The sequence below is a fragment of the Taeniopygia guttata genome, chromosome 7 (assembly GCF_048771995.1).
Source record: "Taeniopygia guttata chromosome 7, bTaeGut7.mat, whole genome shotgun sequence".
Lineage (NCBI taxonomy): Eukaryota > Metazoa > Chordata > Aves > Passeriformes > Estrildidae > Taeniopygia > Taeniopygia guttata.
Genome location: NC_133032.1, coordinates 12,982,392 through 13,004,138, shown reverse-complemented (window position 1 = coordinate 13,004,138; position 21,747 = coordinate 12,982,392). Strand labels below are relative to the sequence as shown.

The 21,747-nt window shown below is 34.9% G+C and overlaps 1 protein-coding gene across 7 annotated transcripts in view; it reads left to right on the top strand.

The window, feature by feature from the left end:
• The window catches only part of KCNH7 (potassium voltage-gated channel subfamily H member 7), a 209,620-nt gene that overhangs the window by 122,300 nt on the left and 65,573 nt on the right, over window positions 1–21,747 (top strand). For 2 of the 7 annotated variants that reach the window (XR_012056962.1, XM_030277380.4), the window contains exons 3-7: window positions 797–952; window positions 8,788–8,820; window positions 15,742–16,170; window positions 19,293–19,313; window positions 19,829–19,852. Coding sequence is in view for 6 of the 7 variants with exons in the window: in XM_030277380.4 (XP_030133240.4) it covers window positions 797–952; window positions 8,788–8,820; window positions 15,742–16,170; window positions 19,293–19,313; window positions 19,829–19,852 (663 nt within the window). In the remaining variant the exon portion in view is untranslated. The remainder of the gene's footprint in view (window positions 1–796; window positions 953–8,787; window positions 8,821–15,741; window positions 16,171–19,292; window positions 19,314–19,828; window positions 19,853–21,747) is intronic. The other 5 variants (XM_072932150.1, XM_072932149.1, XM_030277382.4 and 2 more) reach the window with 5 other exon arrangements.

Sequence of the window (21,747 nt, the reverse complement as noted above, 5' to 3'; positions counted from 1 at the left end):
AACTGAAACTTCTAAAGCCAGAGTGGAAGAATTAACACAAAGAACTCCTTAAATCTCTAATTAGGTTTTTAAACAAGAACATTCTGGCCGCCAGAGGTATTGAAAGTTTACACTCTCTGTTACTTTTAGTATAGGCTGAGTATGTGAAAGCTAGGGTATTTTTAAATTCATACTTAAAATTTTATATAACACTTAAGTCAAACCCTTTAGAAAATTATTGAAAATTTTTAGCACAGTTTAGAAGATTTTTTGATGAAGTATAAAATAAATAACAAATAAAATGTTTAACACAAACCTAAACATTTTCCCAAAGTCCCAAAAGAGTGAGAGCTAAAATAAGAATAGTGGTATATTTACATCCATAAATACTTAATGCATGACTCATCCTGTGTAATAGAACCAAATGCTTGAAGAATGCTCAATATTTAGAAGAATTAGTTTCTGCTTTCTCTGCAAGGACTGTGGTTGGAACAGTGTTCACATTTCTACTTTTGGTGTTAAATGTCTCCATATTACAGGTCCAGTGAATAAAAAAATCCAAAAAGTAAAATTGACATTCCAAAGGAGACACCTCTTGGTGATGGTAAGATTCCAAGAAATTATGAACGGTGGTATTTCTTTCTATGAAAACATTACTTAATTCTTTAAATTAAAGAATACATTTATTTGGAATCAATTGTTGATTTCAAATAAATATTCTTCACTGTCGTTTGGCATTACTAGACTTACTGAATTGAAAAAAAAATGTTTTCTTCCATTTATATTTTTCCTTCTTTTTTTTTTAATCCATCTGCAGGATCTACCTTCATTTGCAACACCCATATAATTCCAGTGAAAAATCAAGAGGGAGTAGCAATGATGTTTATTATTAATTTTGAGTATGTAACAGATGAAGAGAATGTGGCATCTCCTGAGAAGTGCAAGCCAATATTACCATCTAAACTTGTAAATCGTAAGTTACTCAATGAAATTTTTTTGCTTACTTCTATTTTATCTGGCAAAGTAATCAACATGGGTAATAAGGTTAGCAAAGGATGCAGTACCATTGATTGACTCAATAATCTGAAATCATAAGAAGCTAAATGTAGCAAACCTACTGCAAGATGTTGGTAAAATAATCTATCAGATCTTTGGTAGTAGTAAGAGCCTAGATCTTGTAAATAGTAATAGGACATATAACATCATATAAATTTAAATCTTTCACAGAAGTGCATTACCCTTGACAAAAATCAATTATAAATGGAAAACCTTAAAAAATCATTGTGAAATAGCGCAAATATTTCATCTTAGCCTATTTAAAATATTTCTCATTTATAAAAATAATTGGTGTATTTTGATTAATAGTTGGTGAAATGTGATTAAATTAGACTATAACATGAAAGAATCAGTTAAAACATAATTAAATACCCTGATTTTATCAAATTGAAGTATTTAGATTGACTTGAAAGATGGGGGGGTGCATGAGTGAATGTTCAGGAAATGCTTTTGCTTTTATTCCACTCTGGAACACAAGTATTGTCAAAATTAGAAAACTCAACACAAATGTCCACTTTTTATACAACTGCACTGTGTAGTTTTCTGTCCCACTATCTGCAGAACATGTGCTCTTTTGCTGACCTTCACTATGTGCAGCAACAGCACACAATCCTTCTGCTTTACATTGCCACTCACGTAATCTACTCTTACTACAAGATTTCCCAGAACACATCCCATTTGTACAAGCTCTTTGTAAAGCACAGCATGCTCTAACAGTAAGCATTAACACTTGGGAAATACCTTTGCACAGTGAGATAATCTTTAGCATTAGTACAATAAAGGAACATAAGTATTCCAATTCTTAAATCAACACTTCAGTTTTCTCTAGTTAGGAAAAAAAGACTGCTACAATTGTCACTGTGAGAAGCAAGGAGAGAACTTTCTTGATGCAAACATTACACAGCACCTGAAGTGTCTGTAGAGCCCTACAATGAGAGGGTGCATAAGAATGTGGCAAAGGAAATTTCCATTATTGAGAACTTGCAGTCTGCAAATAATTATTCCAAATATCTAATAATTATTGAACTAAATATCACATTTTTTAAAAAGCCTTTGTAATAAACTTTACAGTACATATTTAAAATATTTTTAAATTTATGCTTTTGTGCTTGCTGTTCTTATTCTGTTTTGCATAAACAATCCTTGCAGAGAAAGCAGAACCTAATTCTTGGGTTTGGGGTTTTTTAATAACCAATACAGCAGCTTTTGTGGAGATTTTTTTGAGATACCAAGAAAACACTTTTTTTCTGCTAATGATCCAGTTAAAATCCTATTAAGGGATATTGGAAAAATTTTTAAATTGCATCAGAAAAAAATTATAATAAGTACATCAGGTAAACCCTACCCATATTCTGGTTTTATTTTTGCATAGCATGGTTTTGTGAGTTTGAAACAACTTACTTCCTCCATTTAAAAAGCAATTTTATAACAGATAAAATTGTTCAGCTTGTCCTTGCTTACTGCAGTTTTATGGACAAAATAGAAAGTCAAATACCAATTGGGTAGAAAAAAACCAGATCTTCATGTCTTGAAAAAGAACATTTTGTTCTCATATCTGTGACACATCACTGTACACTTTCAAGTGTTATCACTTGCCGCACTTTAAAGTGAAAAGCCACTAAAGAGAAAATCTGCAAAAAATACCTCCACTTTGTCAAAACATCCTTCTCTTATTTTATGGTATTTACACCTGACATACACAGGGGATTTCCTTGCTGAGAGTTCTTGAAAAATTAATAAGTGGGCCTCCAAACTCAGTACATAACTGACCTCTCTCAGAGAGAGACCAAGGTGCAAAAGGAAGCAAGGAAAAGTGACTTGAACCATTTTCCTGCTAGTGGGTACAGCCAGATGCCAGAAACTGGCAGAAAGTAGAGCAGGCACACGGCTGCTCCGTCTTCTACCGAGTTGCTTATGGTTTCAGAGCAGACTGTTATGTGGGCCGGATGGGATGGATGGTGATACAAAATATGCTACATAGCCAAAAATTCCTCTTGGCAAAAAGAGGCCAAGCTATGCAAAACATCCAGAAATAACTGCAAGATATTGTGTACAGTTCAGTGGTGGTTTTAAACTAAAAGAGAAAACGGCCTTGAAATACAGAAAAGGCAAAGAGACCAATAAGCTAGAAAAAAGGTCAAAAAAGGTGGATTGTTTACCAGTGAAAACACATTTTTTTAAGTCATGTTCCCAGCATAAGAAAGGTACACAGCAGATTCTCCAGGGCATCGTTTTTTCATCATCATACTCTATTTAGAACAGGTAATCCAGGTGATCTCTTTTCACTGGATCACACACAAAACGGACAGCAATAGGTACTGGTTCAGGAAAAAAAAAAAAGCAACAAAATCCCTTTGAATGCAGCAACCAATTCAGAGAATAAAAATAGAGAAGGAACCAGACACTTAACAAGTGCAATACATCTCTGACAAACAACCAGGAAAAGCAACAGCTAATGATAAAAGACAAAAGATTTCAGATTACATTAACATCTACTACCCAGAAGCACACAGATCATGAGAGATTTCTTTCCAGAGCTCCTTAGATTGAGTTTTCTCATATTAGAATACCTTTTCAACATGAGGAAAAAAAAAACCAAAGAAAAAGACTGAGTCATGTTGCAGGAGAGAAGTAAAAGTTATTAAAGTTATTAGGAAGTAAATAGATTGCAACTATTTTCCTGTCCGTGGAAAAGATAACTTTTCATACTCTCATCCTTCCTCTAATGGATTTATCAACAGTTGATCAAATTTATCAAGTGTAATTTTGAAATGCCTTTCCTTTTTTTCTAAAAGCATCTATTCTGCAAGCTGCAGCCAACAGTTTTGAATATTACCACTTACCATAGGGCTCCTCATGACAGAAATTGCCACTGAGGTGAGCTCAGCAGATTACAGCAGGGTGCTAATAACATTGATGTTGTGAGTGGTTGTTGGTCCCTGTATGGGTCATTCAGTTAAGGGTTGGACTCATCCTTCCATTTCAGAATATTCTGTGATTCTGTGGAAACTAATGCAATGTAATGCAAAAGCATTTCATTCTGTGAAGAAAAGATGGATTTCAATCTGTTAAAGGCCTGAGGACCCTCTGAACAAATTAAGACCTCTGGAAGACAAGTAGAAATTTTTAGGTTTAGCTCAGTGACTGCATTTAGCTCTGGACAGGCAAAAATTTTAAAATCTATCAGCTAAATACTGGAGGATATTTCCAACAGTGTTTGTAAGTTCTCTAGTACAAATATTCTGTCTTTTGTTATGTGCTAGGATGATGGCTAACACAGGTTCTGATTCAGCACTGCTCTTGGCAGATGATGATAATAATAGATTATAAAAAAAAAAAAAGGTATGTTTCAGGAGTTTGCTGAGCACATTTGAGTATAAATAGATTTCTTTCTAGTCTGCTGCTCAAGACTTCCCATCTTATATGCAGCAAATGTCTGAATAGGCAGGAATGTGAAAAGTGAAGATAGTGGCTTCAGAATAGCAGTGTAAAAGTTCTTTCAGTTGATCTTTTTCTTCCCCTAATATTTTCTAGCACAAATTTATCACCAATTCTCACTGGCAGCTGCAACAGTTTTTGTGTAACCAAATAGTGAAATTTTGGATGATCATAGCATGCACTAACCCTGTAAAAAAATCTCAGCCAACTGATTTTTCACTCTTTTCTGTTTTGTTTTTGTAGTTTGCAGCAAATTTATTTTCCAATGTATGCAAGTTCCCTAGCAAAACTAAGGAAGCCTTTGCTTATATATAACTTTTCTCTTTTTTTGAGGAAAAAAGGGTATAGCCCAAAACCTTTGCCATATCTTTTCAGCTTTTAATCAAACTTAATTTAATACTATCCCTGTTCCATCTTTACATTCAGAGGCATGCAGAAATTTCTTCTGTGTACACTCATCCCACAAGTGGGTAACATCCTCTTCTCCAGTAAGAATGTATTTGTACAACGTGCACCCAAAGAGAGACTTAGAAAAACTGATTTCTGCTATAGATGTTAATTCATCATTCAATCTTTCTAAGCTTTGTCTGATTTCCATATTTGAGAATTCTACTCATTCTTACTTCAATTATTTTCTAATAAATTTGGTTGGCTTTTGTGTTGCCTTTTCTTAGAGCATGTAAACATTTTAGATTTCAGAAATTAACATCTATACCCAAAGATAAAAACACTTAATAACCTTACCCCACCGCATTTTGCATGTGTAACATTTGAGGCCATAAATGCCTTCTTTGCAAATGAAGCAATATTCGTGTAGTGTATTCAAATGTTAGGACTGATCATTTTGAGCTACATAAGCCCTAAAAATAGATTTTACTCATCTCTAGCAGTTCTTATGGACTGTTCTCTTACACCTTATAAGACACTAACAGTTGCTTGATTGTCACTATTATGGTAAAAATTTATTCCTAAAAATGTCGTTCATAAATTTTCATGAATGTAACCATTTGCAAAGCGGTATAAAATTTTGAACTCAAACTGAAATAATGCATAAAGAATGTATATTTAACAAGAAATATAGAAATATAGAGTAGATCTTCTACAATGAACAAAAAAGAGATGTGATTTTATACTACCTTAGCAAAAAACTTCTTTGAACACTAGCAAATTATAATTTAAATTTATCTACTAGTAGCAGTTTTTAACCAAAATAACATATTAGTTCCCATTCAGTGTGTTGTACAAACTTAATTAAAATCCTTATTATAAAGTGTTAATCTATAACTTCTGGGTGTAAATATGTCATTTATATGAATGGTTGAGGAAAAGGACCCTTAGTGTACAATTTTATTCTCAAATCTCTCAAACTGTGGCATGTTCATCCACTCCATTATTTTATGAGGAGGTTTTATGGCAATTTACAGAAGTAGTGGCATAAATTACTATTTGCTCATGGCACCTGATTCTATTCCTCAAAGCTGTGAAATACTACTTGTATTCCTCAAACCCATAGTTTGAGGATCCTGAATTCAATATGAAGAATGTGGCTACAATTTTTCTACTCAAAAAAGACCATTTGTGGGATTGCAATGAGTGAAAGCCTTTCAGAAATTAATTCTGAGTTGTCTTCATTTTCTGCCTCACCTAGAGCACTCAACCTTTTTACTGACCTATAATGCTTTTTCTAATATTTAATCCAGCCCTGTCTAGATGACAACTTCTATTAATCAGTAGGCTAAAATAACTAGCCACATGAGGTGACTTTATCACAAGTTTTATTTCTTTAATTTCAAAACAATTTGACTAGCTAGAGTACTAACCTATAAGCTAAATATTAGTTCCCAAACATCATGTTTATTGCCCCATGGGAGAAAGCCCAAACAGTTATTTGATTAAGCATGTAATTGCATTCTGCCAAAGAGAGATATTTCAGGATTGTCTTATCATTTTATAATTTCAAAATCTATAAACCTAATAAAGACACTCTAGAATAATTTCTCATATTTCTTTCAGTGAAGGAAATGAGAGGATCTGTTATATATCCAATAAATGGAATATAACCTTCTTTGGATAAGGTTCAAATAAAATAGGGAGGCTAATAATATCCTTAAAACAGCCAAAACCATAATCAGAAAACCTTTGAAGGAACTTCTTCAAGGAGCTTACTCTTCAGCAAATTTTCCTGTTTCCTGGCCCCAGCAATGGAGTTACATCTGAGAAGCAGAGAACACTCTATACACTGATGTTGTAAACAAGCAGAAGTGCAATTTAAATCAGGCCTTTCCTTCCTGTCAAAGAGCTAACTAAAAAACACAGTATTTGCTTCCCTCTGTGCAAAGCACTTTGGTATATAAGTAAGTATAGCATTATAGTGAAAGGCAAGCATATCTTTTTAGTCCTAGAAATATTGGGACTGCAATGAAATACTGCATACTGTTTAATGCATGCAATTTTGCCTCATAGAATATGGCACATATAAGAGTAAGCCCCTGACTTTGCCCAAAATGTAATGAGAAATTTGTCCAGGATCTTATTTTTAGCTGCACCACTGGAAGCAAATACATCTTCAGTGAGGGCTAGTCAAGAAAAATTGTGTTCAGGAGGACAAAGGTTTCTATCTAGGCAACCAGCAGCATAGTTCTGAAAACCCCAGTGTCAATTAGGTGTATTTGTCTCCAAGGTAAATTACAGTAAATATTAGGCAAACTGAAACAGTGCTGAACTCTTAGCAAAGGAATATGGCCAAACACTAATCACCAGTAAAAGACAGAAGAACCTCTGCTATTACCACCTTCAGTGCTCCACAAACACCTAACTGCCTAAATTAATAGAACAGTCACTGAGATAAATAGCTTTTCTTAGTCTTCTTCTACAGAGAAATACAAGTTGGGTAGCTCTACTTCTGTTTCCTCATGATGGCTGCTGTTGGGGCTCAGCTCAGAAAGGGAGCCTCCCTGGATTCCATGAACTGTAATTAGCTATTTAAATTACAGCCTCACCCAGCTACGATCACAGAGCTATTTTGCTGTGTCTTGTACAAACATTCAGTTTAAAAAAAGCAATCTCTGCTTAAATAGATTGAAAATTAAAAAAAGAGAGTGACACTTCTTTCAGTATCTTTCAGTGGAAGCAACTTATGCATACCACACAGGTATTTCAGTGATATATTTTTATTAATTTTTAACAGGCCTTCTATCTATCTGCTCCTTTCAGGATGTTTAAAACAGGGGGAATACTGTGAGGTAACTTGAAGACTAGGATAATGATTTTCTGAAGTCATACCACATTATAATACATACCCTCAGGAAAGAATAAAGGTAGTGAGTTTAACTTCATTCTCTGATGGAAGGAAGAGACATATCTCTATTATTCATAATAAGAATTAGCACAGAGAACTTAACACAGCCGTGCACTTGCCAAATTGTATTATAGATTTTGATCTTAAGAGGAAAAAAATCAGAACTATCAGGATATCTCAAGCTTAGACAAAAATTACTCTGCTAGAAAGCAGGAAAGATTTCCAATGGATTTGAGAAGCTTTTAGATGGATGTTTACATGAAATATGGTTTTTTATTTATAATCTTCAACATGAAAAGGCTTGCTTTAAGATAAGAAACAAAATAGATCAATAGATAAAAATAAGGGAGGTTACCTCCATCATGTCTTACTTCTCAATAATAGAATCCTATCATTATTACTTGACTGTTTTAAGCATCCAGGCAATTTGGGCATTTCAAAAACCTTAGAGCAACTGGCAAGGACATATAAACTGAAGAGCTCTTGCCATGAAGAGATTAAATAAGTGAAGCCTATCAGGAATATGAAACTAAGCTCATATTCTGGACAAGTGTCAGTGAATAAAGTCTATTCTTCTGGTGAAAGATATGAATTTTTCAACTTTTCAGTAAGTTTCATCCAAAGAAAATTGTCATTGTCTAGCAAAAAATTTATCATTAATTAGAAGTTCAATTTAATGAGAAATAGTATGTTAGTCTGTGTACACCTACTTTAGTTTTCTGTCTGGAACCTTAGCCAACTTTAAAACTTGGTAATTGGAAACATATATTGATCTAGTAATTATTAAATATTTCTTAATTGAATACTTCTTAAATTTTCCAAATAAAAAGCCAATGGACTTTTAGAATAATTCTTCTGCATATTACATATATTATATTTGAATTTAAGCTACCTGAATTTGCTTCTAAAATGTGTGGAAATTTGATATTCTGCCTTCTTTTCTTAATAGTCTGTTTATTTTTTTGAATTTGTTTCAAGCAAAAGCTTTATGTAAATTTAGTTTAATTGTATTTCAGATGGTAACAACATTTCAAGTGGCTCTTCTTCAGGTAAATCTATCTTCTAAAATTCTATCTACAAAAGTCCTTTTATTGCTTTGTTCCAGCTATATTATTTCAAGATCTCATTACATTTTATATATTTCTAGGAGAGTGCAAGCCATAATATGGCTCTTGCTCTCACTGTCTGAATATTTATTTCTGCAAAAATATAGATATAAGAGGTAAACTATTAAATTTAGTATAATTATATGACATATAAAATCCAAATTTAATGATACTTCTCATCTTATTATTACTGGAAGTAGGAGTATGCAGAGCATAAAAAAACTTCAATCAATATATGAGACAAAACACATTGCAGAAATGGATAGTGGTGTATGAATTCAGTGTTAAAACAGAAAACATCTTCAGGCTTCCTGTCTCAGAGGAAAGCAATATTTTTTATCCTGGCAGCCTGGCAGCCAAGGTGATGAAAGGCAGAGAACTTCTAGAGAGCTTGATCTAATAGATAGAATAATTTTTTTTCCCAGCTGCCAAAAAACCCACCATAGTCATACCAAGACAGCTAAATATTGTGCTAGGTAACAAATAATTTAGATATAATATTTTCTGTGATACTTGCTGTTTTATTTCATTGCAGTTGTTTACTTCTTTTTTTTTTTTTCTTTCGTACTTTTAATCATATTCAAGAAATAAAAATGCAAAAAGTAACATCTCTTTCTGAGAGGACAAAAAATTCTTTTTTCATATAGCTTTTTAATAAAAGCACTTCAACTCCTGTAAGTGTAATGAATAAGATATAGTAAAATGACATTTCTATCAACAAGTGGAAGAAAAAACATGTTAATGTACCAATTCATATTAACATTCAAGGATATCAGGATTATGTATTTTGAGGGAGACCCTGTTTACATTGTTCTCACTGAATTAACTCATCAACCACACACAACAGAACTCCACAAGCATCAGAGACTTCATTCCCTTCCTTTCATAGTCTGGCAGAGTCCTATGTGCAGATATCCGAATTAAATCTTTCTTACTCACAAGAGAACATAAAGAAGATTGCTGGTTTCTTATACTGGTACAAGACACACACAACCTTAAATTCTACAGAAAACTAAAACCAAAAAAAGTGCCAAAATTAAAGGAGACCATACCAGAGGATAAAAAAAGAAGGGTATTCAGTGTCTGAGAATGATGAGTTCTAGCTTCTAATGTTAATAATTGCATATGCCTTGCTTTTTTCCTCCTGAAAATAAATTATTTAATGAGCAGAGCAAGAAAATTATCCACTTAAGTATGCTTCAATACTTAGGGAAAAGCACTGAAAAAACAATTTTTGTCTCTTTCTGTAATTCTTTGTCCCAAGGCCTGCTGTGCCCAGACAGAAAATAAGGCATCATGTCCTGCCACAGAGTTTTCATAGAGTAGAGTCAAGTATTTGCTGCTATTTTAGACTGTCAGTGTTTAGGGATTCCACTTCTCAAAAGCAATTGTTTCCTTTACTCTGTTGCATGAGTTCCTAGATGATATTCCTAAGCCTTTGAGCAAAAATTCGATAACTAACTGTCACATAAATCTGATCATCTAAATCACAGAATTCTGTGACATTCAATTATAAGAAAATATTTCAGCAAAGGTCTGACTTGTGCTACTATTGTGAGAGTAATTTCACTTATTCTTTGCAGAAGGTTTCAGAACAAAGGTATTATGGAATTAGCCCATGCTCTGGAGGGTCATAATTTACTATCTTCCCTACCTTTGTCAAGGAATTCTGTTTATAATAGGTTGGTAATTGTGGATATGTATGTTTTATTCTTCAATCTTATATGTTGAAAAAGTAACATATATTTCATATTATAGCCAGACCAGTCATACACCATAGTAAAACTATCCAAGACCTGATTTTCTTCAAAACCCTATCACAGACAACAGGTTGTACAGAAACATGAGCAGTTCACTTTGGTTGAGCTCTCAGCCTAGGAGAAATACATCACACCAGAAAACGGTTCTGACAGTTTCTACACCTCACGTAGACAACCTCCTGGAAACTCTTTTTACATTTGAGCTCTTTTGATTTGATTTTGGAAAGTCTAAATCTAGAGAAGGTTGAGACAAATAGGCTAAATCTATCTGCCAGCTAGGGAGCCTGAGACCAGCTTGTATTTTTCCTTTTGCTTTCACATTCTGGGGTTTGGATAACTGCTTTGCATCACCATGAAAATATCAATACTACCAGTGGTGCTACAAAAGCTGGCTGAGCAATTTTTTGAGGAGCCGTCACAACTTTTCAGCTGCCATCTCTTAGGATTCCCCTTCTGCAGTGCTTGGGATAGTATTGCAGGAATGCCATTGACATCAGCTAAACAAACTTTGGGAGATAACACAGCATCTCCCACTACCCAAAGACCACTAAAGAAAGTGCAAAGAAGGTAAAACTCTCTCAGTTGCAGGCATTTCTCTGACTTATCCATTGTGTCTTGTATGTAAATATACATTTTCATCACTAGAAATTTGGGGATGGCCTTCCCTATATCAAGGGAATGATCAGACCAAATATAATTTTCCTTTTTATGAAATTTTTGCACAGAACAGACACAAGAATCACTAGCCATGCAAATGTATTGTGTTATGAAATAAATCTTTGTTCAGATATTTTTTCTGGAATACCCTGTTTTGTATTGATGGGGAAGAAAATTTGCAACCATGATTGTAGCTGTTGATACAGTCTTTTGGGAACTAATTTTCACTCTTTCTTTTTTTTCCTGGACACAAAATTCCATATGGTTGTATTCAGTGTCTAAGAATAGCAATTTTCTATTGATGTTAGAACTTCTTTTTGCAATACATATGGAAAAACAAGGATATTATTTTTTCTTATCAAGATAGGATTTTTCCCCAAAATTATTAATCTAAACATTTTCTTTCCATTAATTCTAAGTCTTCTCCTTTGATCTCCCAAAATATGAGACAGAATTAAAAAAGGCTTCAGGAACACAAGAAAAGTCAATTTGAGTTTGAGTTTGGACACAATTCTATCTGCAAACAGTTTAGAAGAGTTGTATATCATCTACAGTGATATTTTTGGACTGAGTTCTACTATTTAAAAACTTTAACAGCTGAGATGGCACAGAGAATAAGTGCAACCAACAGATTAACTCATTTACAAATTATTTATTCAGTAAAGTGAGGTTTGAAAGGAGGAGGTGGAGTAAGTCAGGAAATGTGACTCAGACTCAACTGCTTTCCTCAATTACTCTTAGGAAGACACAATCATACAAATCTCTGACTCAGCATTAATAAGAATTTGGCAATCTAGTCTTTAATAAACATAAGGATTTTAATGTAACATTATCTCTGAATTCATAGTAAATAGCCAGTTGCATCTGAAAACTGTTTGGGAATTGTAAGCCAGATCCATCTGCTCTGACATCATACTTACACAAAGTAGGGGTTGTCCATTACAAAACAAAAGATTTCTCCCCATAAGCAGGATGCCAGGAAAGCTTCCACTGGCACTTTTGGTCTATACTGGGACAACAGGCCTGAGGCCTGAAAGAATTTTGCTTTCTGACAAATTGTTTTATTACACTTCCTTGCTCAGCTCAGATCAGTAAACTATACAAATTCTGAATGAGCCCCCTGAAAACTTTAGTTACAGAAGAGAGATGAATGTTCAACACACCATGTAGCTCATTACCAGTTCACTGAAGAATAGCAGTACTCCTTCTCTTAGGAATATTCAAATTAAAAAGCTGGAAATAGAGTTTGAGACTATTTATTACAGTGTATAGATGAAAAGCAAAAGGCTGCTCATCTAAGTTTTCTATTTCATGCCCAAAACTCTTAACAAGAAGCAAAATTCTCACTGAGTATTCTTTCCAGCTGAACTGCAGTTAGACAGCTAAATCAGTAATGCAGTATAACGTGGTCATATTAACGTGGTGAGGCAGAAAAGACCATCTGCAGCACCATGAATATGACTAAAATAGAGTGCCAGCAAAAAGCCTTGAATAGAGTCTAATGCCAGAAATCCTTATGAATGGTGCTTTTAAGAACTTCAGCGTAATTGATAAAAAAGAGAATTATAGTATTTTTTCACTTTGGATGCAATAAGCTTTCAAAATTGATTTATAAGCTGCTTTACAGCTCAATTCTACATGCATTTAAAAATAATAATTTTTTTTATGTTCTTCACTAATTTCAACTGTGAGCAGTTGTAGTTTTCAAGCTTACTTAGAAGAAATCTACACAGTCCCATGGAGCAATCTGCTGAATATCACTGTTTAGACTGAAAATTGGCACTTTTAACTGCTGTTTTAAAGACGCATGACTCTGGTTTATGTAACAGAGATTTCTTTCTGTTTTACTGTTGTGTGTATATGCTTGGAGTGATAAATTCAATGCTAAATATTTGGAATCCAACAAAATTTTTCAAAAATTGTCAAGGACAAAAGAGTAATATTATTACATGGATTTCTATTTTAAAGTAGGGAAAAAGGTGGAAATAAATCACCAGATTTCTAAACACTTGGATGTTATCAATAGTCTTACAGGTTTTCTATTTTATAGTACATTTTCAATTACTTGGATAAAAAAAGATTCTAACAATTAGGTGAGTATGGAAAAAAATTATTCAGACTATTACATGAGATTCAAAGACTTATGCAAAGATGCTGAGTGGCCAAGTGATAAAACAGCAAAAGCATTGGTTTTTTTGCAGACACAATATTAGAGAATAAATTATCTATTACCAATCAACAACAAAATATCACAGCTGTTTCCAATATATCTTAAGTTAGCACAGTTAGGAAAATAAATCCAATTAAATATTGGTAATTATAAGGAAGCAAACAAAGGTCAAAACAAAAAGCCATTATATCACAGCATTGATCCCTAAATCAGTAAGTAGCTCAGGCCATTGCCAAAAAAGATTACATTAGAAATAAAAAGTAACTGAGAAGAGTGAGAAGGATGTTCCAAGGTACACAATACAGTTACAAAAGCGATCTTCAGCTTGCAGAACAAGTATACAGAGAGCAATTCTGCAGATGTATGAAAAACTGTAAACATATTAAGACTATAAAAAGGGAGTATTATTAGCTATTTTTTATAGGAAGTAGAACTCTCCCAAAGGCAACAAGTGTATAACAAGTAAGAGGAAGTATTTTTCACAAACATATGCTAAAATTATGGAATTCTTTTTGTATAGAATGGTTTGCAGCTCAAACTACAACCATTTCTTAAAAACACTGAGACAAATGTATAGAAGAAAGGTACATCAAACATTGTTTGTGGTTGGAACAAACAGTCTAGCTCAGGAAGTTTCTGAAATTCAGATAGCGAGAAACTGAGTAAATTTATCTGGAGAAATAACACAATGCAGTGACTCTTTATTTCCTTCTTCACATATTCACCACTGGAAAGTATCAAGGTCTAACAGTGTGAACTGTGTGCTAGATGGACCTTTAGTGTCATCTAGTACTGCAGCTTTAGCTCTTAGGCAGGTTTTCCTGAGCAGGGTACTCTCACTTTTATTTATTTGGAATTCAAAATACAATTCCATATTCAATACTAAATACATAGGACATCCATTTAAAAATATTAAATGATTAAGCTGGGTCATCTATTGTTCTCCAATTACTGTCTGCCATAGGCATAAAAGAAAGACTATTTCAAAACATATTAGTATCAAATGATAGATTGCTGTGTTAAATATTAATAAATGTTAGGTAGCTACAAATGCTGGCAATTTAAACATGACTGAAAAAAAAATTACCTTATCCCAAACATAACTTCTTATCCCAGAAAGAGAGAATAAGAATATACTTTGAAATATTCTCCAAGAAATCATTTCACTAATGATTCTTTGTTGAAAACACTTATGTAGCAAAGCAATGAGATACAAAATGTTATTAAATAAGTCAAACTGTTTATACAATGACAACTGATAATTTCAACTTTTTAAATTATTTTATTTTGTTAAACTTTCTTTAGCATTGCTTTTTCTAAACTGTTTAATATGTTTTTGTATTTCTGAAGTCCCTGTGCCTCCATCTGTGAGTTGTATTACACAAAACCTTACAAGATTTGTTATTTAGGTTTGGCTTTTTAGAAGGGTATTCTGTAAATTTTGCTCTAAAGTTTGCACTAAATTCTTTCTCTATAGTTTCTTTCTTTGAACCATATTATACTCTTCTCTCAGCTACTGATATTTCTTACCATTACACAAAGTGTTAGTTTTCCACATACTCAGGATAGTCTCCCCTGCCATTCAACACACCAAGCCCAACTCAGCCCATCCCATGTAAATGTAAACAATAATTTCATTGTATAGGTGCAACTGAGGCTTGAAAGCTGTGTTGCTCTTTTTTCTTTGTTTGCTCCTTTACTTTTCATTTTATACTTGTTAAAATTGTTTCATCCAATCATCAGATGTAAGTATTGGAGAGGATTTTAGCAAAACTGATACACAGCTTATTTCTCTCTCCTAAGAAATTAGCCCTGGTATCTTTTTGTTTAACCTGGAGCAAATAAATGCATATATCAGCAGCACATTTATAAGCACACAGAGTTCATCTAGTATTAGAATCCATAAATATCTATTTCAAGATAACAACGACCAAGCAAAATGTTAGACATATTCTGGCAGTCTTTTATAGACACATAGATTTTTAATTTAGAAAGGATCATCTGAACCTCATAGCTTTTAAAATAGGCTGTAGAATTAATGCTTCTATTCCCATTCTACGCTCAAAAACTCAGGTCTGACTGGATTATGAAATCTTTTAACACCCCAATGACAACAAACTTGGAGTTATATTTTTATATTTACACATCCCATTACTAAACATTTTAATTTATTAGGAATAGCTACTATCATTCATTGTAAGTGAAAAAAAATGCTGATTTTAATGACCAGACACTAATGTGTAATCTTTTCTTCTGTTTCTGTGTATTTACATGTAGGCAGACTTTTTGGGTTCCGGCTACCCGGTCTGAGACTTCTGACATACCGAAAGCAGTCCTTACCCCAGGAAGACCCTGATGCAGTCATAATCGATTCATCTAAGCACAGCGATGACTCAGTGGCAATGAAGCACTTTAAATCACCTACAAAAGAAAGCTGTAGTCCTTCAGAAGTGGATGATACAAAAGCACTGATTCAACACAGTAAATGTTCACCTTTGGTTAATATATCTGGACCTCTTGACCACTCATCACCCAAGCAGCAGTGGGACAGACTTTACCCTGACATGATACAGACAAGCAATCCACTAACCCATTCCAGATCAAAGGAAAGTATTTGTAGTATACGGAGAGCCTCTTCAGTACATGACATAGAAGGCTTTAATGTCCATCCCAAGAACATTTTTAGGGATCGTCATGCAAGTGAAGGTATGGTAGAAAGTCAATCACTATTCTCTGATGTACTAAAAAATGAATACTTTCAGTATTTCATCATAATAATCATCACTTTGCAAACAAAGCTAAATTTAAGGACTCAGTGGTGCATTGAAAATACTAAGGGCCCCAAATATGCCGAGCTTATGTACACTAAATATTGTTTTTCATTTCCAAGGAGCCTAATGGAATCATGGTGTTGATCTTCTCTATCGGGGTATAGCAAATATTGGGCCCAGCATTCCTAAAGCTAATATTGGGGTTTAGGGGAAAAAAAAATCAGGTGATCAAGTTATAATTACATGTACCATTCTCTCCTATACTTACATATATTAGATTGTCTTTGATTGTATAAAATGCTACTTCAGAAACAGATAAGTTTATTTCTCTTAAATCTGTAATGTGCAGATTTTACATTTACTGATCCAAACCTGAGACATGCTTTTTCTCTCACGCTGAAGAAACTATCCTCAGCAATTCCATCAACATGTATTGTGTAATGAATAGTGAAATACTTAGTAAAATGCTCAGTGTAAACTTCATTTAAGTATGATTTTCTCCTTGCACCAGTATATTCATTTTTCATTGTAGTAGTTCCCAAATGGCCATTTTGCATCCAGTTATATATCTATGAAAATGTGTAAGAATCAGTTTGAATATTAAGCGTCTTTGATTACAGTGGTAGAACGCTGATGCATAAATTACCACATAATGTAATACTTGCTGAATGGATGAGCAAAAATTTCTATCTCCACTTTATGGAAAAAGTTTTTTCAAATGTTAAGTACTAAGGAAAATAATTTCTACTATAAGGAGTCAATAATCTGATTGAATTCCTAAGGCTTCTCCTGCGATGTGACCATTTACAGTGTGAATAGATAAAACACTCTCACTCTATTTTCACTTTGCGTAAACTACAAAACAGTAGAGAACCAGGCCCTAATTTATGTCATATATAGTCATTTTAGAAAAGCTCAGCAGAAGAGAGGATGGCTCTCAGAAAGGCATTAAAGTTAGTAACCATCCTTGATGCCATCTGCTTACAATCACACTCGAATTGGACATCTTATGCTGAAAAGATACTTAAATTTATCCAGCAGGTCCTAATTGCCTAGCTGGATGGTGAGCCATAAAACCCTATTATTGCTATAAAATTATCCATGCAAGTTAGGCTACCAAGATTCAGCTTCAATCATCTGCTCCAGGCTTGCAGTTTCTGAGCAGGGAGAATGAAAAACCCTAAGTACAAGAAGTAAAAGTGAACTACAGTCCCAAAGGGATAAACTCCTACCAAAGGAAAAATATGGTTAACATACTTTCCATTCCATTTTTATTTTGAGTTTTGTCAAATCATTCAAAAACTACTACTCTATCTGAAAATGCAAGTCAGGATTCAATTTGTTCCTACTCTTCCCAGTTCAAAAAATATTAATTGAATCAGTAAAGCAGAATTCTGAAAGAAGAGAATAACATTACTTAGCCTAATACTAACTACAGTAATTTACCTGCAGTCAAATTTTACGATAATGCAATTGAGAATAGAAATTATTTCGTGTGTTAGATTATGTAGCCTTGTTGCCTATTGCTTTAAAATTATCCTCACTGTGCCCATTATATGCCAGAGGATATTACAGTAAAAATGACAGCTTAGCATTTTAGATTCATTTGAGTGTACTGGATCGAATTCCATTATAAGTTTGCCTATATGACAACAAAGGCAACAGGGCAGGAACTGTTTCCTACACTCACCACCCAAAATGCAGCCAAGCCAGCCTCATCTGAAACGCCAGCAATCCAGATTCTGCAGTCAGGTACAAGTTCAGAAATGTTATTGTCTTCACAAAGTGGACTCAGCAAGATCGCTGCAGCCTTCTGAAACAGCAGCAGGCTTTTGAGCCCAGCTCAGCCTAATCTCCAGTGCTGCTCTAGATGCATGTCCCAGGAAGGCATTGGTCTGGGAAGAGCGAAACACCTTTGCACAGCTCAGCTCCAGAGGGCCCAGCTGGACATGCTGAGCTCCCCGGTGCCCCGGAGGCTGAGGGGAAGCCAGCGAGGCAGCAGGAGAGGAAAGGCCCAGCGCCATCTGCGATGCCGCCCGGCCGGTCACGGCCTCTGTCCAGGGCAGGGCTGACCACCCTCCCTCCACAGGCACAGGGCTGCTGTGGCACAGCCAGATCAGAAATGCCTCAGCCCCAGATGTGGCCTGTCAGCCCAGGAAAAGCAGGTGAATGCCTGTGTGAGCCCAAAGCACACCTGAGAGCTGGAGCCTTGGCACAGCAGGTGCTTGCTGCAGGAGGAAGGGCCCATTCCCTGCCAGACCCGGCTCACACCCTCAGAGCCACAGGGCACGACACAGGGGGACGAGGCCTTGTGGATCACGTTATTACCACATGAACCGGTGTGGTGTCCACCTCTGCACCTGTGTGGCTTCTTTAAAATAGTGATAACAGCAGCATTAATAATATTCTCCCTGAAAAGGTTTGATCTCTCAAGAGAATTCAGGGCCAGGTGAGCCTATGAGGACAGAAAGCTTTGCTGACATTTCCTTGTGGAAAGGCACCTAAGAGCTGAAGAAAGGTTTAAGGTGTATTTTTCTCCAGCACTTACTCAGAAGGGCATTGCATAGGTTGCTTCCATGTTAAAAGTGTTTCCTCACGTCATTCTAGGCAGGTGTGGGGTCTGGGGGTCTGGGCCAGGCCTCCCGGGCAGACCCACGTGCCATGCAGCCACCCTGCATTTCTGCATCAACTTCTCTAAATTATGTGGGACTAATTATTTCTTCTTGGCACTTTTGCAAAGAAGAAATAATTTTTTCCTGCAACCCACTGCCAGACTTGTGGAGAAAGAATTTTATCATGTTCCTATTAAGGCAAGTTAGATAAAGCCAGTCCTACTGCCGGATGATCTACTCCAGACACTTTTACACATTATCTCAATTGTCAGAGTGACTTCAGCTTCACTTAAAGTCTTCATAATACAGTCAAGGAGGTGCAACAATATTTTAATTCAAACCATGCACACTTTAAAGCTGTATTTTCTACTTTTTCTGATGTAGATTTTAGTTGTCTTTTTTTTTTCTTTGTCTTCTTCTCCACTTTTATTATGCTGAAAACCAGACAATGGTCGCAATGTCCAAGGTAAAGTATACATCTAGACTGTACCTTCCAGTGTTTCAATCAGCCACACTTTTTGGCATGTTACTTTGCCTGCTGTATGAAATGTTCAAATGCAACATTCTGGTGTTGACTCCTCTAGGGCTAGGTCTATTACATAAACTATATTTGTTAAACACATAGTTATTCATGTAACTCTTGTCTCAAAGCACTAACTATGAATCACTGGAAAAAGTGAAGGCATAGTTAAACAGCCTTTTGATTTAATTATCTGTTAATTAAAAAAAGGAAGGGATGGATGTAGAGCATATCATAGTTACTTAACTCAGTGCTATTGTCCTTAAGCAGTCAAAACTTCTGTTGAAGATACCAGGAGTTTTATCTGTAAAAAGATGTGTGATTGTATGAGGACATTAGCAAATGATGCATTGTTACAAGGTACTTCATTTCCAGTTAACTCTCTCAAAAATAAATAACTGATAATCAGGACCCTTGTGGAAGTATCTTCACTTATTCCTCTTTTGTCTTTTTAAAACTAGTTTCACGTTCCTGGATGGCAGGGGGTATGGTTTCAAGCTTCCTGTAGTATCAAAATGTGCATGCATGAACTTCATTGCCAATTTCATGTTTAAATAATATTTAGTTCAATTACAAAACTTTTTATTTTTACCAGCATTGAGCTACATGTTTTAGAAGCAATTTGAACATAATCTGTAAATTATTTCCTCCATTTCTGAAGATCACTTACTAAAGTGTTCCGTTTAATTGCCATATTTGTATCTGTGGGAAAACTGGTTTGTGACTTGCATGATGCAAAAAGTGTGTGTACCTGGTAAAATCTCTCCAAACTGCATGCAGTGCATGATATAGGTTCTTTAAAACAATTTGTGGACTACAAAATCATTGCATTTGCTTCATGTATCTGTTGGCAAAATCTTGGGGGAAAAACATATAGTTTCTGTGCTGTACAAGAATTTTTATAAATGTATTTACTACTGTTGAAAGATTATGAATTGGCAGCTTAGGAGAGTGAAATAATTTCTCAATGCAGTGTTTAAGCAAGAATAATGAAATCCTACCATAAAAATGGGGAGCTCAAACTTAACCTGCTTCTCCTTTTTAGGATAGGCAGAAGCAAGTAATTCTCCCTGCTTATTCACTTCTCTGCCTCTCTGTTGAAACTGTCAATCAGGGTGCCAATTAGTATCAATTGTGATTGGGATTTGTCATGGCCCCCTTTTCCTGCTTCCTGCTATAACAGTATAGCAATAATCCACTGAGCGGTCAAGTATCAGCTCAATTTCTGCCAGCCTGGGCTGTACTTAAGCTAATACTGTCTTTCAATCAATTACCATTGTCAATGAGGTGCATTATACCTTTCACCACTTTCTAAAGCAAAATAAGGTGGGGAAAAGAAGCAAGATTCTATTCTCATCTGCAATGAGCTTAAGCCTAATATCATGCTCTAGGTCATGAGTATTAGGTAGCAAAACAGAGAGTAATCCCGTTTGAAATGGAAGCAATAAAAGATGTAAATCCCAGAACCCAAATTTAAGTATCTACAAAGTTACTAATGAAACAAAATCTTGCCTACTATCGAATGACAGTTTTGCCTAAGCTATCTTAGTTTCCTCTTAACCTTTGAATTCCTAAGGTATGAAGAATCTTGTTGCTCTGACAAATGATTTCAACTTGAATATCCTGCTTACATCTAAACTGATACTGATTCAATAGTCAGAAATTATTGCTCAAACTAACAGGGATGCAGAGCTGGAAAACTGCAGGCTGACCACATGTCCAATAGCACACACCAGGCAGATTAGTCATTTCACTGATTTGTGAGGAGACTGTGAGCCCTGATATATTTTGAGCACTAATTTTTAGTAGACTCATACAGATGATGCGAAAGATAGATTCAGGTCCCCCCTGGGCAAAAAGGCATTTAAATATAGTATCATAATCCCTTGGTGGTGCCCTTAGTAGCAGGCTTTTTTACCATTCCTTGCAGGTGAAAGGTAGTGCTTTCTTCTCTATACCAATGAAGCTGTTCCACAAAGAAAAATACTAGGAGAAAAAGAAGGACTGTTAAGCAGTTTAATGATTAGAGAACTCAGGCACAAATTCTTTTTCGTACCCAAACTTTTAGTCTAGAGCATCATGCCCTCACTTTTCATCTTAAATTCCTTTATGCACAGTGGCAAAATTTGAAATGGAGTAATAGAGATTTTCTATCTATGGCCCAGATTAACATGCAATTATCATGAGTTTAGGAGATAGAAAACATGTATAGATCCTCATAAGCTTCAAAAGAAAATGAAATGTCTGCTTCTTCAACAAGCATTTGAAGCCAGGTGTGATGGAAAATCAACCCACACTTAAATTATTTTGCCAAAAAAAAAAAAAAATTAACACAGCATAAAGCATTTCCCCGCAACCATCCTCAAGCAGCTGGTTGCAT